The sequence below is a fragment of the Clinocottus analis genome, unplaced genomic scaffold (assembly GCF_023055335.1).
Source record: "Clinocottus analis isolate CAN_PGR_092001 unplaced genomic scaffold, fCliAna1.0.p SCAF_11, whole genome shotgun sequence".
NCBI lineage: Eukaryota > Metazoa > Chordata > Actinopteri > Perciformes > Cottidae > Clinocottus > Clinocottus analis.
This window is the reverse complement of record NW_027175832.1, coordinates 15,992,436-16,016,539: the sequence shown is the minus strand read 5'-3', so window position 1 is coordinate 16,016,539 and position 24,104 is coordinate 15,992,436. Positions and strand designations below refer to the sequence as shown.

At 41.9% G+C, this 24,104-nt stretch overlaps 3 protein-coding genes across 5 annotated transcripts in view; all 3 read right to left on the bottom strand.

Moving 5' to 3' along the window:
* pde1cb (phosphodiesterase 1C, calmodulin-dependent b) overlaps nucleotides 1–868 on the bottom strand; it is a 79,999-nt gene extending 79,131 nt beyond the window's left edge. For 2 of the 3 annotated variants that reach the window (XM_068569548.1, XM_068569556.1), the window contains exon 1: nucleotides 449–850. In XM_068569548.1, the coding sequence (XP_068425649.1) occupies nucleotides 449–710 (262 nt within the window). In that variant the 5' untranslated portion in view covers nucleotides 711–850. Of the gene's footprint in view, nucleotides 1–448 lie in introns of all 3 variants that reach the window. The other variant, XM_068569603.1, reaches the window with a different exon arrangement.
* A 1,304-nt stretch (nucleotides 869–2,172) lies between these two features.
* viml (vimentin like) lies at nucleotides 2,173–8,998 on the bottom strand. The gene is made up of 9 exons (XM_068571269.1): nucleotides 8,392–8,998; nucleotides 7,985–8,045; nucleotides 5,829–5,924; nucleotides 5,395–5,559; nucleotides 4,480–4,605; nucleotides 4,006–4,226; nucleotides 3,849–3,892; nucleotides 3,672–3,757; nucleotides 2,173–3,559 (listed from the first exon to the last, which is right to left on the bottom strand). The coding sequence occupies exons 1-9, from the start codon at nucleotides 8,970–8,972 to the stop codon at nucleotides 3,518–3,520; spliced, it is 1,422 nt and encodes a 473-aa protein (XP_068427370.1). The 5' UTR covers nucleotides 8,973–8,998; the 3' UTR covers nucleotides 2,173–3,517.
* A 5,669-nt stretch (nucleotides 8,999–14,667) lies between these two features.
* LOC137782375 (oxygen-regulated protein 1) lies at nucleotides 14,668–23,059 on the bottom strand. The gene is made up of 3 exons (XM_068571642.1): nucleotides 22,388–23,059; nucleotides 20,610–20,763; nucleotides 14,668–20,249 (listed from the first exon to the last, which is right to left on the bottom strand). Exons 1-3 carry the CDS (start codon nucleotides 23,057–23,059, stop codon nucleotides 14,668–14,670), a joined length of 6,408 nt encoding a protein of 2,135 aa, XP_068427743.1.
* Between the last annotated feature and the right edge of the window lie 1,045 nt (nucleotides 23,060–24,104).

The following is a 24,104-nucleotide window of genomic DNA, read 5'->3' as shown; positions in this document are numbered from 1 at the left end:
CAGTACCGAGTTGGACATTTGCACTATAGCCACCAGATAAATGCTGGTAAAATGTGCATGTGACCGCTAGATTTGCATCTTTTAACAGCCAAAAGCAAGAATGATAATCTACTGAATAGCTGCCATAAGTGGACAAAAAAAAGAAGTGAATTTACACTTTTTTCTGTCCACCTGCCACCCTAGTGAATGATACTTAAATATAGAACAATGCGTTATCTTTTACAAATTGGTCTCTTGTATAAAACGTGATCTGACAGGTCGTGAATTGAGAAGAATAAAGTACGATAAAATATAAATATCCAATCAAAGTAAAAGTAGCCTACTTTAAAATGTACAGTTCATCCAGCCACTTAATAATACTATACACTATATTAATGATGTTTTCTGCGCCTTAAACGAAAATGTGGGTAACTTCTCATATTACATGCCCAGTAAATGTTAAACTCACCGCTCTGTTGACCTTCAGAAGTATTTTTCTTTAAAGTTAGTTTGGCTCCATCGGAGTCTTGCCTGCTCAGCACTTCGGACAGCGACTGACGTGAACTCTGGCGTCCGGTTTGGCACGAGACGTTGAACCGCGCGCTCTTCTTCCTGGTTCGGTCCGACTCCGGAGCGGACTGGGTTCTCTCCGGGTCATGGTTCTCCGGCTCTGAACCCACTTTCACCAACGCATTTCTTGTCCGCGTTAGAGCAGAAGTCACGGAGCCCATCACCAAAAAAATAAAATAAAAAAGGTTTATAAAATAAATTTAAAAAAATTAAAAAAGCTTCACTGTGAATCGGTTTCTTTGAGTTTACCTTTCATTTGAACGTGAACGTCTCTCAAAACCTGTTAAAACTTGACTCCATTTTCGAATTACTCGCCAAAACCAACACGCAATGCGCTGATAAAGAAAAGCACACAGCTCTGTTTGTTAGCTTATCAAAGTTACCTGACAGCAAGACATTCAAATGAGTCACGAATCGAAGAACAGAGTTTAACCGGATCATGTCAGCATGTCCCCCTCGGTTTGTGTCCCCTCCGACAGGCACGTCACATGGAGAAAGTTGCTCCGTCGACAAACACACACCTATCTCTCGGGGCAGACCGGCGAAAACAAGCGGCATTAATTAACTGGCTAGTATCCCGGATTATTCAAATAGGAAGAAACACAAATGTACTGATTTAAAGAGACCTTATATCGTTTATGATATTTAAAAATACCGGTAGATTCTTGTTTGTGGTAAACACGTTTTGTGACGTGTCTCAAAGGCTAAATGTTCGCGAGATTCGGTCCGGGTGGTCATACATTAAAATTGAATTTTGAGGCTTCTGCAACTTCAGACTAAATGTAACGTTAGGCTTCTGTAAATGGTCCACAGGCTGAAGGTAGTGCAGTTTGCATTAATCTCCGACAGGCGGCAGTTAAAATACAGCAGGCTCTCGGTGAATTCACTGCATTGTATCGCTCTTCTGTGGACTGAGACTAAAAACACCTTTCATGTTCCATACTGCCACGGGAGATCTCATTAGGTAGCTTCAATGATTTTGATGTTATTTTTTGAACAAAATAACTATGACCAATAACGGATCATGATCATGAAAATGTTTTTTTTTTCTTCTTTCTTATTGGACTACAAAAGGTTTCTACTTTGATATCCTTCTGTGTAGCAATGAAACAATTTAAAATAACTCAGTTACAGACGTCTGCTTTCAAAATCCTATTTATAGAAAATACAACAGTGCAAAATGCACTGAAGTATTAAAAGCAAAACGTGCCTATGGCCTCTTACAGTGTTATATTTGTGTGATAAGTATTTCATATAATTTTAACATTATATGTGTACTGTTTTGTAGTTAAATCTTTCACAATGCATCATTAATTATCAACCAATATGTTTTTTTAGATGAAAACTATTACAGATACATTTAGAGTTGTAAAAGGTAGAATATGACATTCTATTATATGCAGTATAGTACAAATGGAGTGTTATAAACTGTATGCATATATACAAACTGTGTGTTATAAAGTAGCATAAAATAAAGTAGCATAACATTGAAATGCTTAAGTACCTCAAAATGTGCTTCAGTACGGTCCTTAAGTAAATGTACAAAGATATATCTATAATATGTTATTATGCAGCATCAACGTTCATACAACATATTGAAAGTATTTCGAAAAAATAAACATGTGTCAGATGATTGTTTATGCTTATTACAGTTTGATAGTTACTTAACATTGTGTCACAATCCTACCTCAAGTTCAGTTTAAAAGAACACACGTTGGCTTTAAAGTTGAGTTTCAAACTTCACCCTTAACATTGGAAACAGCAGTTGACAAATTATCTCATCTCAAGCTCCATTTAGTTGCTGTAATTAATCCAGAATATATTTGTGCAAAAGTTCAACTGTTACTTCTATCTACTCTGTATGACTTGACTCCTTTTTAGGAAGACAGTCAAGGCTGCTATACCTGGGATGCTTATGGATCCACCAAGTCTAAGCTATCTTTAATAAAATATAAACCCCAGTGTGACACTGCCCACTAGTTTTTTTTAGATAAACATATTGTCAAATACAACCGTCCTGCAAAAAAACAAAGTTTATTTATGTAGCTTGTTCTGTTGAAAGATTTAACTTTGGAAATTTAACTTTTAGAGCACCATTAGTGATTGCATTGAATTGTATCATTCTGTACTCGTTTTTAATACTTTGTTCTCACATGTATGGAAATGTTTTTCGATATAACAGTGTGAACCAGGAGATTGTGCTGCGACGACCCTCCTACTCCCGTACTCCAGGTGTCACTGTTTGGATTCTATTACAGTTGCAGTTTTGGAGCGTTGTCAACCTGGATGAGCAGAGCAACGCCTGAGTCGGGGTGGCCTGACCAGAAAAGACTGTCTGCAACTGGCAGCCGGGGCAATTTAGTCTCCAAATCAGTTTTGATTCTTGACACGGACGATTCAGGTAATACTCTTACATCAGTGTGAAACAAAATTAAGGTTGTAAGACACATATGGATGTTATTACTTGAAAAATTGCCCATTTTCACTATTTATTCATCTGAGGCATTGTTTTGCTACTTCTATTTCATTACCATAAAAGTATTCCCAGCAATACCAGCAAAGCATTCCACGTAATGCACAATATTGAGTTACGGTCTTACTGGTTTATTGCTGCGTATAGGCAATTGTGACATCTTTAGCATACAGATTTCCTGGAGTGTGCATGCTTTATTGATCAAAAACACTACTTTGGTTACAAATAAAGATTCTTGTAGACCTCAATAAGGATTTCTATGTTGTGGTGATTTCATTACTGTGTCTAAACGAATGTAACAAAAGATAATACTTTCAACAGAGAAGGAAGCAAAATACAGTCTGTCAACGAGCAGGCTTACTGGATCATCACATATGAAGGCACTTTTTGAAGCGGTTTGCGTTTTGTGATCGTTTGTTTGCTTGCTTGTAGCCCTGGTGAAATAGGTTTCTTCATATTGCTTTTGTTGATTGTTTGGCAAAGACATAGATATTATTACTCCATGTCATCGTGGTTCTGGGTTGACTCGTTGATCACCTGAACGAGGATGTAGAGGACAGAGAAAAGGTGAGCAGGTCGGTGTGTTTGAGCGTAAATGACCAATGGAAAACTACTTTATTATTTGAAAGTCACTTGAAGTGGATCCTACCTGACCGTCCCTGGTCTCAATGGTCTTGATTAGAACCTTCCTAGTTGTTGTAGCTTCAAAATGGGGTTTGGAATCAAGCATTGTTTCTAACAAAACAGAATGCCAATTGTGTGTTATTTTATTATCTGGCAATTTAATAATCAATACTAACATTCTCGCTGCAGACTGCGATCCTACCTCTCAGGTTCAGAGATGAGAAGTTTGTCAGTGGGGTGGTGATTCTGAAAACGGAGAAAGTATAGTCCACAAATCAACATGGGTGTCGTGTTTGCATGTCATGCATGTTCATTTGCATATCCGTCAGCTACACTTTTTGAAGATCTTCATCTTTCACCTGTTCTCCTCTCCTTCCAGAAGCTTCCTGTAGGTGGCAATCTCAATGTCCAGGGCCATCTTGACATTCAGGAGGTCCTGGTACTCCCTGAGATGACGAGCCATCTCGTCCTTCATGTTGTGAATGTCCTCCTCTAGGCGGCCGATGCTGTCCTGGTAACCGCCCGTCTCCAGGGAGAAGTTCTCCTCCATCTCCCTCATCTGGCGCTCCATGGACTCATTCTGGGAGGGAAGCCAAGTGGGAACAAAATGTCACATAGGCAGTAAAAAAAAAAAAAAGAAGTAAAAATGAAATATGAAGGTGATTTATCATTGTTGCATACATGACCTGTGGAAAAAACTATCGCTCAATATCTATCTATATTTCAATTCCTTTTGTCCATTTGTTTGATTCCCGCTATGTATGCATTAAAAAACTGTTTTTTTGCATTGTCATCTTTTATACTACAGTGTAAGCCGAAAGTTGGATACTCACAGTTCCTTTAAGGGCATCCACCTCACAAGTAAGGGACTGAACTTGGCGTCTGTAGTCATTGGCCTCTTGCTTGGCCACTCTCAGAGCATCATTATGCCTGGCTGCAGCTTCGGTGAGGTCAGCAAACTGGCAACCACAGTGACAAACATAGAGAGAAGAGGGGAAGAACTGAGAACAACGCTGTTCAATAAATGATGAGTCAGAGGTTGAGGAGTATTGGCACTGGCAGATACAAAAGGCTTGTAGATGTTACACTGGTTAAAGGCAACACTATTTACAACAATTCAATGTTCTAAGGTCATAAAGAAGGAAAGGTTCTTTTTTGCAGCATTGGTTTAAGCCTTTTCACAGAAAAACATACTTAAAACAAGCTGGTTTTTGGCTACATTGGAGGAGTGGGAAACGCGCTGTTACACACTAGCAAACTTGTTAGCAAAGGGACACCTGTTAACAGGTAAAGAGGTGTTGTGTTTTCGGCCACCTGATGAATGTCAGTCCAACATTATGTTTTCTGTTTTGGTCTCTACCATGTCCTGGGGGAAGGACGTCTCCTTGGCTGCTAAATGCTCCTTAGAGTTCAGTTAGTTGCTTATTTTGTCAGCCATCGATGCAGTGCATGTAGAGCCTCCTGCAGCGTAGAACACTGCTGACAAGGGCCACGAAACCGGACCAAAACAATAAAGTTGGGGGGCCAGAAAACCAAAAAAGAACTAAAAGGCTATTAAATGCTCCACGGGGTTAAGGAGAGCTGCAGAGTAAGCTGGGTTCAATATATAATGGTTTTCACATACAGGCAGTCAAGTGATCATTTACCAACATAAAAAAACATTGATTATAGCAGCATTAAGTTTTATCGAACCCAAATAATAATTTATCAAACTTTTTTTCCTCTCCATCTTTGTGGAAAGTCTTTACCTTGGATTTGTACCATTCCTCAGACTCCTGGAGGTTTTTGGAGGCCAGGCTCTCATACTGCTGACGGACATCTCTCAGAGCAGCTGTCAGGTCCGGTTTAGCCATCTCCATGTCCACATGCACATGCTGTTGCTGCTGGATCTGGTTCTGCAGCTCCAGCATTTCCTGCAATAGAATCGATAGAATGTATAAGTACACAGATTATGTATTTGAATGTCCTCTTGAATGCTTTTCTATGACTTTCCTGGCTGTATTTAAATTGCTCTGATGCATTGAACCTTACCATTTGGTACTCTGGCCGGTGGCCAGAATAACAAATACCTCAAATGATTTGGTCCAGGATTCATTTGGCTGCCTTAAGCTTCTGGGGCAGTACATGTGCAGTGTTTCCACAGTAGACTGGGTCAGCTTTAGACACAGAAAAGGCAGCTTACCTCATCGTGCAGCTTCTTGAGGAAGATGATTTCGTCCTGGAGGGACTCAACCTTCCGTTCCAGGTCCAGTCTGGCGAGGGCAGCATTGTCCACATCCTGTGTAGTGACACTGACTCGTGAAGGTGACTTGAATTATACATTGTGTGTTGGCTGACAGACGGAAAATACTCTTTCACACATGCTGCACAGGCACACTCACACAACAGCCACACACACACACACACACAATGAGCCATTGTTCAGCGAGGCAAGGTCACAAACACATGCATCCAATAGAAATCAACTGCAGGCACATGACAAGTGTCACTGCAGATGTTTTCTCCTGATTCTCATTGGTTGTATTTACTGCAGCAGCTTTTAGGCCATAGTCATTTAGTACATTACCAGCAGATTGAGAGAGGTGGAACAGTTTTGAGGTACTTAGACTTCATTTTAGTATTTGTATTGTGTACTTATACAACTCCACTACATCTTAGATGTAATTATTGTACTTTTTACTCCACTATATTTCTTTAACATTCAGTTACTGGTCACTTTTCAATTTAAGTATTGATATGAAATTGTCTACATATTGACAAATTACCACACTAAGTAATAAAACCCAGGAGATAGAAATATTCTATTGATAATATAACAATCAGAATATTAAGCACTTGTACCTTTGGTACATTTCACTTACTCTAACTTTATTAATGTAGGACTTTAACTTGTAGTTGAGTGTTTTATATTAAAGGTAGTTTTACTTACGTATAGGTTTTTAATACTTCTCTTGGGTTTGTCAAATGGTGCACACAAGCCTATCCTTACTTCTGGGATAAAGTGAGATTGTTCTTTATAAATTAATTCAGGAGTCACTGTAAAGCACCCAGAGCCGCAAAGTATTATTAAAGAGGCCTTTAATCTCATTTGTTGTTACCTAACTGCATTTTTAACCCAAAAGAATGTCAATTTAATAATTCCACTAGAAGCTCTGTACTGAGTGGTTTAACATACAGTAATTACTGCATCTTGATAACTTTGCTAAATGGAGCTTATGCTCTCTCGTGTAAAGAAAAACACATTATAATGTAAAACACTGTATTGCATTCAAAACATCCAGCCGTCTTCGAATAAATTTTATGTCTGGTACGTCAACACTCGCCGTGGCACCGGACCGCTGTGCTTTGTCGGGGCGTTGGCAGGCTGGTAATTGAGGTATCAGCAAATGAAGGAGCTTTGCTGCTGCTCTAATGCCACAAACAAAGTGTGCTATTCAGCAGGGTTTCCCAAACAGGCCCACGGCTGGAAGAGTGACTGTCTGCCTGACTGAGCGAGAGCCGGCTGCAGGCTCTGCATTGTTGACTCTGTGCCACCATGGCAGGGACAGACCACAGGGGACTTCCTTCCTGCCATTCATATAGACAAGGTCACGATGGTGGGATGCATTGATAACACACCACATTAACTAAAAGGCACATAATCGCTCGAGTGAAATCCATTTGAAACCTTTTGCTTTACTCGTCATCATTTGATTAATCTCCATTAATTGAACCCAGTGGTGGGGAACAATCGCCAGCAAAGCGATAACGAGTGACATTTCTATGCACCGATGCTTTCCCTGAGTGAGACAGCCGCATCACATGGTGGCTTGTCTTCTCGCTCTGATAACCACATTGGGCCCACACTGTTGTGGTGTCCAGCTCATTCAGTGTGACCAGTCAGACTTAAAAAGATCTCCTCTCACTGCAGGCCTGATTTAACTCAACAGCCACAACTTGGCCTTTTGTACCGGGACAGGGTCGGTTCTGCTCCGCAGCTATTGGGGATCATGGCTCAAATCTGCTGTTGTGGCACCAGAAGAGTGCATTCCTGTCTCTGCAGCTCATGAGCAATAATTGGATTGAGATCATGGGAGAGAAAAGGGACATTTACATCACATAGCAGTTGGAGGTGTGACTAAGAGATAATTGAGGTTTATCTCATCTCTTTGACATAACTTGTCATCACTTTAAAGTGTGCAGAGGCCATCAGCGTCTTCTGCCGTGGAAAATTATGTAATTCCCTTTTGTCACTCTCTTCGCAAGATTCCCATCCGTCACATTTAAACACAACAGAGGCAGACATGTACCTGATGCCAACAGTGTGACAACACTTTATTTCATCACATCATACTGTACCTGTCTGAAATTTTGCATGGTGCCCTCAGCCTCCTCCCGCTGGGACATCTCATCCTGCAACCTGCAGAGACAGACACAGTTGATGGGGGAAACTGGCACCACCACCCCCTTTTTCTGCCTCCCCAGCTCTGTTTGCTTTTGCCTCCACTCCTTCACGCATGAAAACATTTCAGTGAGAAATAAACTTCACTCGGACAGAGAGCTGCGGCAGTTCAGGTTTAGCGCAGTGTCTGGCATAAATACATTTAAGGGCAGTCTATATATTCAAGTCTATATAAGAAGTTCATGAATGATAAGGGAACAAGGCAATAATGGTTCAGGCCTATACGCAATGGAATAACATCTGCATTGAGGGTTCTTAAACATCACACAGAGAACACACAGAGACGACCCCCCTCCACCCCTACTTCTCTCTCAGCCTGTCGATGTCTTCTGCCAGGTTATCCCGGTAAACCTCCACCCGGGCCTTCTCGTTGGTGAGCTGGTCCACCTGGCGCCTCAGCTCCCGCATCTCGTCCTCGTACAGATCTCCGACCCGGGACGTGCCTTTGCCCCGCAGCTGCTCCAGCTCCGCCAGCAGGATCTTGTTCTGCTGCTCCAAGAAGCGGACTTTGTCGATGTAGTTGGCGAAGCGGTCGTTGAGCGACTGCATCTGCACTTTCTCGTTGGTGCGGTTCGTCATGAACTCGCTGTTCACGGCGTCGGACAGGGAGAAGTCCAGGTTCTCGGAGGCCAGCCGGGGCATGGCTGCGCTGCTCCGGAGCCTTTGGGTCTTGGTCGCGTACACGGCGGGCGCGGAGGAGAGCCCGTAGGACACCCGGGACGAGCGCACCGGGCTGGAGAACTGGCGCGTGGAGTAACTGGCCCTGGGAACGACTCTCTCCCCGCCGAACATCTTCCTGTAGGAAGACTGCGAGCCTACTTTAAAAGACATCTTGCTGGTGTCGTTTCTCACAATAGCTCGGTGCTGCTCTTGTCCCGACTGCATCAGCGGAGTGCGCCTAGGAAGGCGTTCCCTAAATCACTCCTAATTTATAGTCCCCTCTTCATGCAAATGCCTCGGCGTGGACTTGAGGGACATTAGGAGTAACCAATCAGAGAAAGGAACAAGAAAAGGTTGTCTTTCAGGTACCGAACAGATCCTGGATCGAACCGGACCAAACTGTTATTGCGCACAATAAAGTCATGCTTTTTGTTAAGGGTCTGGCACCTCCGAGATGTCACTGTGCACGAGATGAAATTACATGTGGGTAATTACATTGGTTTCAACAACAGCACGCGAAAGTCAGGAGATGCAGATTGGGCTATTCATAGTTCTTTTGAGGATTTCTTTTGGATGTTGGCCAGATCCACAAATAATAGAAACGCCTGAACAAGTAGGTGTCTCTAATCTCCCCCAAACAATTTAAGTTCCACAGAAGACGAACATTGAGATTGCGACAGAGACGTACACACGTGTTATTCTGGACATCTCGGTCCATGTCAGGAATGTGTCATCCTCACAATCCAGTTTAGTGACAGGGTGCAGAATTGCTTCCTGATATTTGGTTTCTCTATTGAAACAATATATTTCTCCTCTTGTCCCTCCATCTACAGACCAACACAACTATCCACAAGCATGTGAACACACTGCATGGGTTTTTCCAATCTAATTCATGAAGCATTGTGTCTCATAAACCTCCTCAATAAACTGTCACCTGCTAATTCTTGTTTTATTAACTGTGGTGTTTGTGTGTGCGTGTGTATGTGTGTGTGTGTGTGTGTGTGTGTGTGTGTGTGTGTGTGTGTGTGTGTGTGTGTGTGTGTGTGTGTGTGTGTGTGCGTATGTATGTGTGTGTGCATGTATGCGATTTATTATGCTTTCTGTGAATTTCTCGAGGGGGGAAGTGAAGTGCAAGTCAGCAGCTTCTCAATTGTTAATCAGGTTTGGAGGACATGTGCAAAGGGCAAAACATGCAACTCTTCTGCGCTGCCTGCTAATCTATTACACACTAAAGTCTCTGATGGTCCCCCACTCACAGAGGGGGAAAAAGAGATAAAGACAGGGAGGTTTGTGTGGGGTGCAAATTAAAGGCATGCGATACCAGCAGCTTTTGCCGCAGCCTCTTGTTATCAGCTTCTTCTTCGTCACCCTTTTCCTCAAATTGACCTGCAGCCAATAATAAACATATCAGATATGTCAGAAGAGACATCTCCCCTGTCAGTCTTCCTGTGTTTTTGTTTTTTTCTTTCTCCCGGCACTGCACACAGAGCCGCCGGTGCTGCAGTGCTGCTGACGAGCTGAGATCCAGTGATTGTGAAGAGAGGCGCGGGGCAGCAGAGCTGAGCTAGTGACACTCTATACCTCTCAGACACACTGCTTTGGGTGGAGAGTGCTCTTTACATAACACACAAGAGTGTTTGTCAACTAGCAGCCTAAATGCACAAATATTTCTTTCACACAGACTTTCACATTTTTGTCTTGCGGGTTGAGGCGGCTGCAGTGGTATTCAATTGGTATGCTGCCCCCCAGATATGACTGCGCAGGGAACAACCCAGTGGCTTTGTGAGCTTTATTCTTGTCATTTTTTACTTTAATCTCAAATTGGAAAAAAAAAATACTTTTATTGGTTATGGAGAGGAAACATTTCGATCTTTTCATTCCAGCGGAACTGATTTTATACGGCAAAGTATGATTTTAGGTATTGGCTATGTGAATCCATCAATGCCAGTGGTGTTGACGGGCCCACACAGGAGTCCCGGTATGAGTCCACAGTAAAACCCCATCGCTAGAACAATTCACATGATCAACACTCGCTTAGAGGCAGGGGGGCTGCAAAAATTCCTGCTCCCAGGCCCATTATGAGCCAGCCCCTGCCAGTGTTGGCCACAGAGACAGACAGGGGAGACCGGGATTGTCACAAACAGAGCAGGGATTGTGTATTGCTGATCTGTCACCTAACTGCAGCGACAGAATGCCGACAGTAGGCCGTAATTATTGTTTGTCGCCCTGTGTTTGGCTGTGCCATAGTTTCGACCAAATAGCTCCCATTCTTGGCAATGTTTAGAATTTATCGTTTTTGTCCTTTTATTTTTGTTGCTGAGGTTCCTTTTTCTCTCCAGAGCAACCACACTGCGGGGGAGATCATTAAAAAGAATGTTCGACAGGACAAGAAGAAGAACCAAATAAGACTGAACATTAGTCAGGGTCAGTCAGCATATAATGGGATGGGGCAACAGATAAGTTAAATCTTGTTTTTAAGGTGTCATCGCTCCAAAACCGGAGGCACTGAGCAGCAAAAACAGCATCCTTTGTTTCGTCTCCCATGATCTTGATTCACCGACCCGTGTGGCCCAGTAGCCATAGCAATCAGCCCTAACATTATTTGCCAGTGTTGAAACCGAGACAGATTTAAGGGCCGTCCTGTTCACAGAGATGAACTCTTGTTGTTGTTATTAATGCGTTATATGGATTAGAGAATTTGAGAAATTAGTATTTGTGGTGTGCTTGTTGCAACAGTTTGTCTTATGAAAAGTTGGTTTTTTGTTTTGCTTGTTTGGGTTTTTTTGTCTGATAAATTGGCTGGCTTCTTTGTGGATCATTACATGGTAGCTTTAGTGCAGCACAACGTCTTTGTTGCACCTCAGTGAATGCATCAGACTGAAGTGAATCTAAATGTGAAAAGATCTATGCCAAGAGGCCCACAATGATTTTTTTTTTGTCACATCTGTGTCTGTTGGTCAGATTATTATCAATGGCTGAAAGTAATTAAGTAATTTCCACTTGTTTCTACTTTAAGCTTATACCCAACTACATTCCACTATATTAATCTGACAGCTGGAGCCAGATAAATATTTGATAGAAAATGTCTAGTGTCTAAGTGTCTCGTTTCATTTGTTTGCGGCCCAAAGAGGTCAATCGCCCAATGCTTGCACAATACAGCGAAGAATCAGTCTTATAACCAAAAAAGTGAAGCGCCTTTGGAGGAGCTCAACCTCGGGACCACTGGATTATGTGAAAACTATCTAAATAGTTCAAATCAGCTCCACCTGGACCAACCAAATGCTGCCTGTGCATCGATGTATCAGTATTAACAAACTTGAATTTGCTGATATGTATCTTTATTAAAGAAGGACATCTTATGACTTACTTCTAAGTTAGTACTTCATCGACCTGGTTAGTGAGGAATTTCCTTTCCTTCGTCTGCTATGTCAAGTCTTTCTTCAGCAGATGGAACTTAAGCACGGTCAGTGGTCTACAAAATGAGCAGAGTAAGGACCGGCGTTCATTTCAGGGGAATGGGGCTTTTACACTGGATACCTTTCGACCATAGTAACAACAGAGGAATTAAACTGCTGGGGCTATTTTCCAAATCTCCATAGCGACTGACAAAACCCTTGGAAGGTTTCCAGGAATGGCCACTTTGTAAAGACCTCACTCTCACTCTCTTTGTCTCCTTCTTTCTTTGTGTCCCTCTGCATGTGCGTGTTTGGGTCAGGGACCAGGAGGGGAAACTGGAAATGAATAACTTCCCAGCATTTGCCTCTGTCGTTAGCACAAAAACAACATGTATAATTTGTCAATTATACAGCCTCAAATTATCAAATGGATTATCCCTGGCCAAAAACCACAAATACTCATTTCAAGGATAATGTCCTCTAGTCACACATATTTCAAGCCAGTCTAAGTGTAAGTGTCACTTACATATGCCTGACTGCATCACGGGACATCACCTCGACCGACTGACAGCTGCAGATGACGCCCTCTCCTCGGTGCACTCAGGATGAGTGGATAAGAGTGAGACAAACCCTTCAAGTGTTACCAAAGAGAACAAAATTACTTAGGATCTCTATTAATACCTCACCATTACAATTTATTTTTCCCAATCAGCATAGTATTGATTTAAAGAAAACATTTTGACACCTTGACATGATCATAGAAATAGTTTTGAGAGAAACCTCCAGTGAGCAAAGGCTGGGCTGGATTTGAAGCAAACAGAATATCGTAAGCCTTGGGCTCATTGAGGATTCACATGCTTCTCTTAGATAACATCCTAATGAAAGTCAAAAGTCACCACAGGCCAGAGATATAAATGAGACTATTTGCACCACTGTGTATCTCACCCTAAATGTAATTTCTAGGACACAGAAACCTGCTGATTTATCTTTGTGAATTGAGAAAATATTGACATTACATCACACAAATTAATAGTTGATACGCCAAACTGGCAAACAGTTGATTATGTTATGCAGCCGTAATGGAGCAACCATAGTCTCGGAATGGATATGTTTTTGTGACCAATATGTATTCTCTTTTAGCTCAGTAACTCCTGAGGGCAATTTCTAACTGCATTCTGCAGTGTCACTCATAATCACAGAGTACAAGACACACCTACATTTGAAGAGGTCCAATGAGTTAGCGAACATCCGGGTCACAGGGGTAACCCCTATTTTCTCTCAGTAATCATTTGTTAGGTTAGCTAACTGGGTATGTTTGATAAACTCAGAGAGAAGTTTAAAAACACTTACCGTAGCTGATTTTATTTCCAGGATCCTCAAAAACTTGTCTAACCATCTAGATGAAGAGATAATATTTATTTATTAATATAAGATGCTTTTCCAAAACGCGACACAACAGGTAACGTCGACCGCCATCTTTGTTTTGATTCGGGAACAGAGGTGCAGCTTGGGAAACAGGTGGAAAAAAACAGAAAAACATATTACCATTCTGCGAACGAAATATGTTTTATTGTTGGAAAGAGGAGTCTTCTATGATTCTGAAAACACCCTCAGAGCAAAATTAAGTGACGTGGGTTTTCTTAGACATTGAACTGATGGTTACATCTCTGACCCGGATTAACGAGCTATAGTTCTTAAAGTGATAAATACTATTGTTACAGTTAAGGAAACGAAATACATTTAAATGATCTTGATGTTAAATGGTGCAAAGACACACTGTAATTACATAAATGTGACCCTCCACAAATTGTATTTGACTTGAAAGTTCAAGATTTACAAGCCATTGTTGTATGTCCTCTTGCACTGTAAAGAGCTGTCCAAAGTCTTGTAACAAAAAAAGCATGTGACTTGGAGAGTTGAGTTGGAGAGAAGCTGATTTCTATCTGTTTTAGTGTGACAACTTTATAAACACCATTTAAAAAAATGATACATAGTTTATTGAATCAAAAGCCAAAAAGAACATTTTGTCAGAGGCTGCCTTGTAATGAATTTTGTTTTCATAGCATAATCAGTACTCCATTCACATACAGTTAATAGTAATACAATATAACACCAAATATGATTGTATTTCCATGGCAGTCATTAAGCTGATTTATTACATTATATTCAATAAGAAACTGATGAGTTGTGGTACTTGTATTAATACTACAGTGATCTGCAGTCAGGAGCATTGACTGTTATATTCCATGTTTTACTTTATTTTGTGATGGATATACTTAGCCCACACAAGAAAGACAGCAGGTTAATATGTACATTTTTGACTATATTCAAGCAGCAATAAGAGGCACAACTATCTTCAATCACCACAGGTCTGGTCTGGTGGGGCTGCAAGAAATGTTTTTCTTCATTATTATGTAATGAAACACAACACATTCATTTTTAACTGCATTACAACAGAACAACCAGAGCCAAGATTTACGGAGGACCAGCACATCTGCATATTTCCGGGAAATAAATGTCCTGCTTTATAGTATGGGACAGTATTGGCTACATCTCACATGGAGTGTATCAAGGGAGTCTTGTGCTTGCAGTACACCCCTTTCTCCTCGAGGTGTCCATCTTTCCCTTGTCACAGCGGAAGATTCCCCCTCAGGATGAACTTTTCTGTCTTGTATTTTAAACTCAACTGATGCAAAGGAAGACATACTTCCATTTTTATTTGTCCAGGTTTTGGAAGTATCAATAGTGGGTGACACCCTGAAGCCTCTCCCTCTGACACTGCTTGCATCCCTGTTCCCACTTTTGACACTGGAATCATCCAAAAATGGGTCGGAGTCGCTTCCATGCGGCATGTTATAGTAGGTGCACTTCGGAGTTTGGGGCTTCGCCATCTCCTCGAGCTCTGATGAGGATATGGCTGCAAGAGGCTTGTGCTTGGTACTGCAATGAGACAGGGAATCCTCGCTATTGTTCTCCTGACCTGTATCTAAAGACGTGCTATCTAAATGGCCGTACATTCCCTGGGAGACTGGAGGAGATTTTCTGATGAGGTGATTCTCCTTGAGCAGCCATCGACCTTGGTCGATTAACACCCCATCAGCTGAGTCTTTTTCCGCGGGGAAAGAAATGCACTGTGTGGCCTCTGTGGCATGGTCGGTGTCTGCCTTCTGCGAGCTCGCCGCACTGAAATAAGACAGATCCTCTCTTGAGGCTTTAGTGCCCGAGTCATAAGAAGAAAAACTCCCTCTACTTTTTAGTTGGGATTTTTGCGAGACGTCTGTATTCCTTGCATCAGACGGTTTGGAGTCTGCTCGCTCCACATTTGTTTTCCTGAAAGGGATGTCAGTCTTTCCTCTGCCGACTGGAGAAGCCTCGTCTCCACTGTCTGTGACAATATCTACAGACTCCTGAGTTTTATATCCGCCACTCTCAGACGTTTCTGGCCTGTAATCGGACAAACCCGAGGTGCTCGGGCTCGGGAGACGCTTTAAACCGTAGGACATATCCTTTCTACTTTTTGGAATAAAATATTGTTTATTTTGTGCAACCCGGGCGCCATCTGGCTCTATCCTGACGTTGCCCTGAGCGTCGTACGTGAATATAAGTGAAGAGGACCGCAGGGCGGAGTTAATAAAGTCGAGTAGTTCCTGTGATATTTCCACAGGGTGTTGGAGAATGCCGCTTCCGTCGTCGTGAGGCTCCCCTCCCTCGTCTGTTTCAAATCCATTTACAGTGTCTGTCCCGTTACCTTTATCGTCCTCACAGTGACACTCAGTGGAATATTTGGTTGGTGATTCGGTGTCCTGTTGTGCTACCGTTGCATTTGCTTCATCACAACTGCTCTGTTGCTGCAAATACGAGGCCTCCTCTCGGAGGCTTTTACAATCGGTACCACAAGCAATACTGTCAGCATCTTCAGAGGCATTCGCTTCGTCTAGCTCATGCTTTGATTCTTGCTCTTCCATCTCGTCTGACCCTTCATTTAACTCATTAATTTCATTTTCTTCTTTTTTTTCATCATCTTCCCTCTCCGTGTCATCTAACGTTTGCCCTGATTTCATATTTTCGTCAATTTTCTCTTCAACTTCTTTCTCTCCTGCTGATTCTTCCTCAAGACTATTTTCCATTTCCTCCAGCTCTTTCCTGCTCTCCTCACCCTCATCACACTTTTCATCCCCTTCGATATTCTTGTCAGTTTCCTCTCCTTCATCTTCCTCATCTTCTATATTTATAACCTCAACGTCCTTACTGTCCTCCACCACCTCTTGTTCGCTCTCTTCTTCCTCCTCATTGTTTTCCTCACTTGCCACCTCCATTTTATCCTCTTCCTCATCTTTCTCCTCAATAACCTCCCCCTCTTCATGTTTCTCAGTAACTGCATAAGTGTCATCCTCCTCCACCTCCTGAATCTCTTCATTTTCATTTTCTACATCTTCTTCCTCATCTTTCTCCTCAATAACATCCTCTGCTTCCTCCTCAACATCTTCACTAAGGGCATCGCCTTCTTCTACTTCTTCCACCTCCTCCTCCTCTGCTTCTTCAATGATATTTCCAACTTCTTCTCCTTCTGTCTCCACCATAGCCTCATCTGCTTCCTCTTCCTCGTCCACTTCATTCATATTTCCTACTCCCTCTCCTTCATCTATCTCCCCAATAAACTCTGCTTTGTCCACTTCCTCCATTTCTTCAATTATATTTTCTTCTTCATCGGATTCCTTTAAGTCCTCAGCTGCCCCTTCAGTCTCCATCTCTTGTCTTTCCTCCTCCTCTTCTTCTTCTGCCTCCTCATCACCCTCTCGCTCATCTGACTTGTCAACACTATCATCCTCTCTTGCTTCTTGAACTTCTTCATCTATGAATACCTCCTCTGCTTCCTCTAGTTTCTCCCCATCTTCCTCCTCATCCACTGTCATCTCTTCCTCTGTTCCTTCCTCAACTTCTTGGACAGAGTCTTCCTCCTCTACACTTTGTTTTTCTACTTCCCATTCCTTCTGCCCCATGTCATCCACCTCTGTCACTGCCCCCTCTTCTGCCTCTCCCTTTTCTTCACCATCATCATCTGTGTCTTTTTTATGTCCATCCTCTCTGTCATTTCCCACCTCCCTTACCTCCTCGACTTGTTGCTCTTCTTTCTTGTCATTTTCTTCGTCTGTTAAGGTCTCATCTTTGTCTGTCTGGGATATTTCTGGTTCTTTATTAGGTTCCTGGTCTGACTCAGAATATACAGAATGCATTTTTTCTAATTGAGCTATCTCTCCATTAGTATAACCCTGTTTTGTCTGAGTGGTGTCCTCAGCCATGGAGGTAGTATTGACCTCCAGCGATTGTTTTGATTCATTGTTGCATTCTTCAACAAATTGTTCCAAATTGTCGTCTGAGTCTGATTGATTTCTTTCGTTTTCTACAAAAGTGCTCTCCTCTGCTGGGTAAAAACTTTTAGCTTGTTGGACAGTTGAAGAAATATCTGCTCTGAGGTCGTACGGCATGTTCAGCTCATCCATCAGCTCTTCAATATTCTCAAAAGCATCCCCCCCTTCTGAGACAACATCCAGTGCAAATTCTGTTTCGGAAAATTTGGGCGACAGCGGCTCACTTTCGAGCCTTTCTCTCAGAGTCTGGAAGTCATTCCAGCGTTCTCTGAAGCGAGAAGACGCTCTGCTCTGCAGATCTGTCAAACTTGCCCGCAGCTCTTCCTCGTCCTCGATGGCAGACATTTTCTGCAGGGATTCCATCATCAGCATGGCCTCGGATTGGTTGTCGTCTCCCAACGGAGATCCAGTCAGGTTGTCTCGCAGAGTCACCACTGATAAGAATGACATGAAGGCTTTACACGACAAGCCCAATGCTGACGCCACTTGTGTAGAGATGTTAGGAAGGCTGTTGGACTTCTCAAGGTTAGATGTTGTGTTGTCTTCACATGCACTTCTGATACAGTGAATAGATGAATAGAGGTCATGCAGAACATGTGTTGTATTGGCTTTTGGAATCAAAAGGTTGGATGACGATCCATTGTCAGCCGGGCCAAGGGCCTCTGCAGATTTGTGTGGCCTCAGTCTGTCCTCTTGCACAAGATCCACTCTGACACTCGGCATTGAAACGCACAAACCTCTCGCATATTGGTCACCTGGCAGCAAAGCTGTAGCTTCAAGACAATGACCTACTGAAGCAGATTTTTTGATGACATCATCAGGAGAAAGATTATACTCATCTGCATGAGTCTGGCATTCACTCTTTTCATCTGATTCAGAATCGCCGCCAATCTTAAACACAACCTTTGTTGGAGGCTGTGATTGATCTGCGATGGCCTCCTCAGTGTTTGGCACTTGGTCTGGGCTGACTTTCTCCAACCAGTTCTCCACATATTGGTGGACTTCAGAGGGGGAAGGATTAAGAGAAGGCATCGAACTCAACTCTAAAGACTTTTTAGGTGATGGTATTCTGCTTTCCGTCATGGATTTGGGCTTGCTTAGTGTCTTTATGACTGGCGAAAGAGATTTCTTGGGTTGTAAAATGTCTGAAATGTTCTTCTTCATTTGAGGTCTCCCAGTTGAAGTATTTACATTATGGCCATTATCTTTCGCAGCTGGTTTACCAATGTTTAGTCTCTTAGGGGGGGTCTTTCTCACATTTGATAAGGCTGGCTCTTTCCTGGGTATCTTTTCATGCTCAATCGCTTTCTTATTAATGTGAGGCTTTTCTGCTCCTCTACTCTTTTGAGCACTTTTAGCACTTTCCGATGAAGTCTTTTTTCCCAAACTGGCATTGCTGCTGAGCATGTCTGTAGATGAATGTTTGCTATATTTTGGGGGGCTAACTATGCTTTGTTTTGGCTTTTTGTCTGAGCTGCTCGTTGAAGTTAAATCCTCCTTATTCCGAGCTGGTTTAATCGTCTTTTTCTTCGTCTCACTTTTAGGAGTTTTGTCTTGTTTTACTGTCTCCTGTGTTTGGGAGTTTGTTGCAGTAATCTCATACGTTGGAGTTACCGGCTCTGATGACAATGACAACATCTCCTCTTTCTGTCTTTGTTGTGAGTGAGTTATGGGTGGCTGCCAGCTCAAATCTATATCACAGTCATTCCTGGATGAACTCGGTCCGGATTCGGTGGACAGGTTACTTTCTGGCGCTGGAGTGGAACCATGCTGGGCTACACTATCTGCGCTGTATTCCTCATTTGCAAAATAGTTGTCGTAGCAGCCTTGACTCTCATAAATATGCATCACAGTTTCTGTCACCTCCATTCCGTTATTCTGTATCTGAAGAACCTCAGCTCCTCCCGACGACCTGACGGAGGAGTCGGAGCTTTTGTTGCTCGCCCCCGCAGACGGCATTTTCCTGGGTTTGGGGATTGGCCTGTTGTTGCTGCTGCTGTTGCTGTGCCTGACGATGCAGTATCGCTCAGTCTTCTCACCATCGGCCGTCCGCTCCATGTAGGAATATTGTCCCAGGGTGCTCTCATGAACCCCTGACTCTGTCACTGTCTTCACACTCTCAACAGACGTCTTCTTCGTAACGTGCCGAGGGCCTGGTGTAGCTGCGCGTTTAAAACCAGTTTTTGCTTTTCCCAAAGCCATGGAAGTGGAGCCCTCATATGCTTGCTGCTCATGAAAGCCCATGCCCATTCCAGGTCCAGCGGGATGGTTCTCCTCTCTCGTCTCATCCTCACTGGCGCTGGAAGAGTCTTTGGCAATGGTGTTGTTTGAGTCCGGTGAGCTGTTGCCCAACTCAGAAATCGAGGCACAAATTGTCCCCTTGCTAAGGCTGGAGCGACTGAGTGTGGTGGTCCAGTGGAGCATCTCCTCTTCTTTAATGGTCAGACGAACTTTCATCTCCACTGTCATGCTGCCGTCTTGATTCACACGGAAAGACTTTTCAATGTCATCGTCCTGAGGTACAATGGCGGCATGATGCTCATTATCTACCCCACCACTTCCATACGTCTCCAAGGATGCGGGATGATGGTTGACTTGTGTTTCAGATGATCTGCTGTGGTGATGCAGCTGGCTGTTGATGCTTGCATTTTTAGACTTTTGTATCTGGTCGACAATGTATCTCTCTGATGATAAGGAAAAAATCCTTGAGCCACCACTCAACAAAGATTTGTCGTTCTCTTTGGTTGGACGCGTTTTTGAAAGAGAGGGGGAGAGACAAAGAGAAAATGTATTTTAAATACATTTTAGTACCCCTTCACAGGTTGATTGCATTGAGGTCAAAGCAGGAAAACTCCGTGATGCATATCTCAAAACTAGGACAGATTCAACTTAAGTTTCTGTAACGCTAGATCCTACATAATATCACTAGAAACCATTAATAAATATAAACGCTAAATACATGAAAATGCTTAACCATCTGTAAATGTTTTTTTGTGGTCCTTGCATATACTATGCTGTTCTTAATAATAAGAGGACCACATGGACATTTCACATTAAGACAGTCATGTCAATTAACAGTAGTTGTGACTACAACTTACGGTTTTGAGACTGCAACGTAGATTGTTCCATGGTATCCATTACTTGTGCCATCTGGCTCGCTCCGTGAAAACTGTAGTTTCCTAATCTGAACGACTCGTTGCCAGCTGCCACAATAACTCCGGAGCACAGGATAAGTCCTGAAAGACCATCGATCTATAAGATGAGCGGAAAACATTTTCATTAAACGAGGCACTTTAAATTGTTTGCATAGATGCGTTCACTATGTGTTGCACTCCTAGATACATGTGAACTGAGAACATTTGGTGATGAATTATAAACATACTCAGTCTGTTTATATCGCTGTATAACTATAGTTTCAAGTACTCATAAATATCCATAATGCTTGCCAACAGTAATCATAACATATTGTAAAGCATTTTATAATGACTTATAACGGCAACTATACATTTTTTTATAATCGCTAGATGCCGAAGACTTTCTGTTATTTTTCCCATAATTTTAATATGGTATAAAGTTTTTATAATGATTATAATCACTGTTATAATGCATTATAAAGTGAGTATGTTACTCTTAAGTGGTGAAACAATTATGAAATATTTTTTGCAACACATTACGTCTATGAAAAATAATAATACACTATCTCCTTGCAGAAAAAAATGTACTTTAATTACACAATGTTAAAAGCAAATTATAATGCATTCTAAGTATATGTATAATGCATTATAGAAAGTGTTATTGAGTCTTTCAATTTAATTATAAAGAATTTTCTTGACATCTCTTTGCAAAAGCGAATGGCGATCTTAACTAAGAAACAAACAGGAAGTCTGCTCCGGTTATTAAAGGACACGGGAAAGAGGGATTATGGCGCGATAACTCACCAGGAGGTCTCTACTTCAATAGCACCTCTTAGCCCTACTTGGAATACTTAAAATGTGCAAAGTAACAGGATTAAAGCCTGGATTTCTTATTCTTAAATATAAACTACAGTACAAATGTAAGCCCATACCGGTGTCTTTATTTGATTTGGGAGGTTTTGTGTACATGAATATGGTATCACCCACGATGTATTAGTTCATTTAAAGCTCAATCAGACATCCAATAATTCCACAACCATAGCAATTCTTAAGGCATCCAAATATAGATTTGAAGACTGAAAAGAAACGTGAAAGCTCTGGGACAAGTAAGTGGACCTTTTAGTTAAAATTGTTGTCAAGAACCGTCAAACTCAACTTTTGAGGCAACATAAAGGAGAATAATGGAAAGTTTGAATATCTACAGTTCCACGATAACTGAGGAAGCTGACCGTGTGATACAGTGGAAAACTCTGGAGATAGAGAGCGAGTGGATTGTTTTATTATTGAACTTAGTTGGCTCTAACTTCAGTTTCACGGTGCCTTTGAAAGAAATGGATTTTTGGGGAAATACGCATATTTGTTTTCTTGCCATCAGCTATGTGAAAATATTGATACCACTATTATGTCTATCTGTTTTAACATGAAGCTGGAGCCAGCAGCTAGTTAACTTACTATAGTAGAAAGACAAAAGAGGAACTGCTTTCCTCTGTCTGCACGAAACTAAACCCATCTACCACACCTCCAAAGCTGAATCACATTGACTCTTTTTGTTTAGTCTGTGCAAAAAACGGAGTGTAAAATATAACTGTAGTGTGCAAGTTTACAAACTATATTTAAGCACATTTACCCATTTATTTGTCATATCGACCAGATAAAGCTTCACCAATTTGAAAAAAGAGGCTACTTGTGATATTTTCAGAAGTTGCATTGAATCAGCATTTTTCTATTTCCCACATACTTACTCTTCTGCCATCCATAGAAAAGAGTTTCACCACTGGGAACTGCAGGATCTGGGAAAGGTAATCCAGCAAAGCGTCAAATGTTGGTGCTGTTCTCCTCTGGAGCACAATTGTGCGTTTAACAGTGGGATCCCTATTCTTGATGACCACAAGCCTCTTTGGTGTCCGTACTGCCACCCTCTTAGTGATCTTTGCTGGACCGCCGATGTTGACTTCATTCCTTCTGCCAAACGAACCAAACTGCCGTCCTTGTCGTCTTCGTCGTCCGGCGCTGAGGGGTCGGGTGCCATTCCACGGCACTTGCCGCCGGTTCACCTCATCCAGGTTGAATGGCTTCACCCGTTTGCTATCAGAACACACATACGATCCGCCGTCATGTAAGTCATCTAAAGCCTTAACCGGGTTGATCCCGCGAGGTGTGGTGATGGTCCTCACGCCAAAGGGCAGAGGCACTTTCTTGGCCAGAGCATCCAGCAGACCGTCAAACGTCTTGAAGGTGCGGGCATTGATGACCATGCGATGTCCACTGAATTTATAGTCTCCGCTTTTGTAGAAACATACTCTTTTAGAAGCGGAGGGATCAGAAATCGGCTGTAGGGGTTTGGAGGGTAATGTCTGCCCACTGCCCGAGGACAATTCCTGGGCAGGTGGCTCCTCGACGGGCGTGTCGCTCATGTTTTGTGGTGGTGACTAGAAAGAGAGCAAAGAGAGGGAGATTGCTGTTCATTGTTACTGCAGTCATCATCAAGTTATCTTAAATTTTGTTAGAGTGATACCTGGGTTTTGAGTATCATGCAGATTTTGGAGCCTTGAGCGTGTGTAGTAAACAAAACCATAATTGACTTAAAGTTAGTCCAGTTTGTACATTGCTCCATTTAAAAAAAAAAATTTGATTAAGTCAACGGAACCCAATAAACATTACTTAGTAATAGTGGAAGAAAGGCAAGCCTACAATCCATCAGCTTTCTTTGTTGCTTGGTGCAATTTTTTATATTGTGCGACTCTTTTCAAACCACACATTGTGAGACTTCCTCAGGTACCCTTTGTTACAGACTGTACACACATGATGAGTGGTCCTTAAAGGTACGATGTTTAGTCTCATACAAAAGAAATATGACCCTAATTTAGATCCACGCTGCTTCTTGGCCAAATAAAAATCCAAGCCAACTTGTATTATAATTAATGTGTTTCGTACAATTTTTCCATCATCTCAAAATGGAAAACTCATATACACACATCTTTTAGGATTAAAGTGAACTAGAGACATGCAGTAGCTGCACATTATTATACATTTTATGAAAGAAACATTGTACATAATATTGTAAATTGAATCATTAAATGTGCAGTGACATTCTTAAGCTTTATGCAGTCAATATAGTTTTACATGTAATATTATATTTTAAGTTATTTTGTAGATTTATATTTATGCAATAATATATATATATATATACGGCTGTTGTTGACATTATAATTGCATAATATCAGTAGGTATAAATATAGCACGGTAGAGAAGAGCATCATTTGTACATTAGGAGATAACACCTTGTATAAGAGCACAGAGCCTCTTCTGGTTATTTTAGCATTAGAGGTTGCATAACTTGTATAATAATCTACAGTAAAGGGAAAATAGTTGGTCTGAGGAACAAAGGTTTTTTACGACAGGTTCTACATCATGACTGTTAAAATTGTTACTGTGAACAAGACAACAAGTCGAGATGTG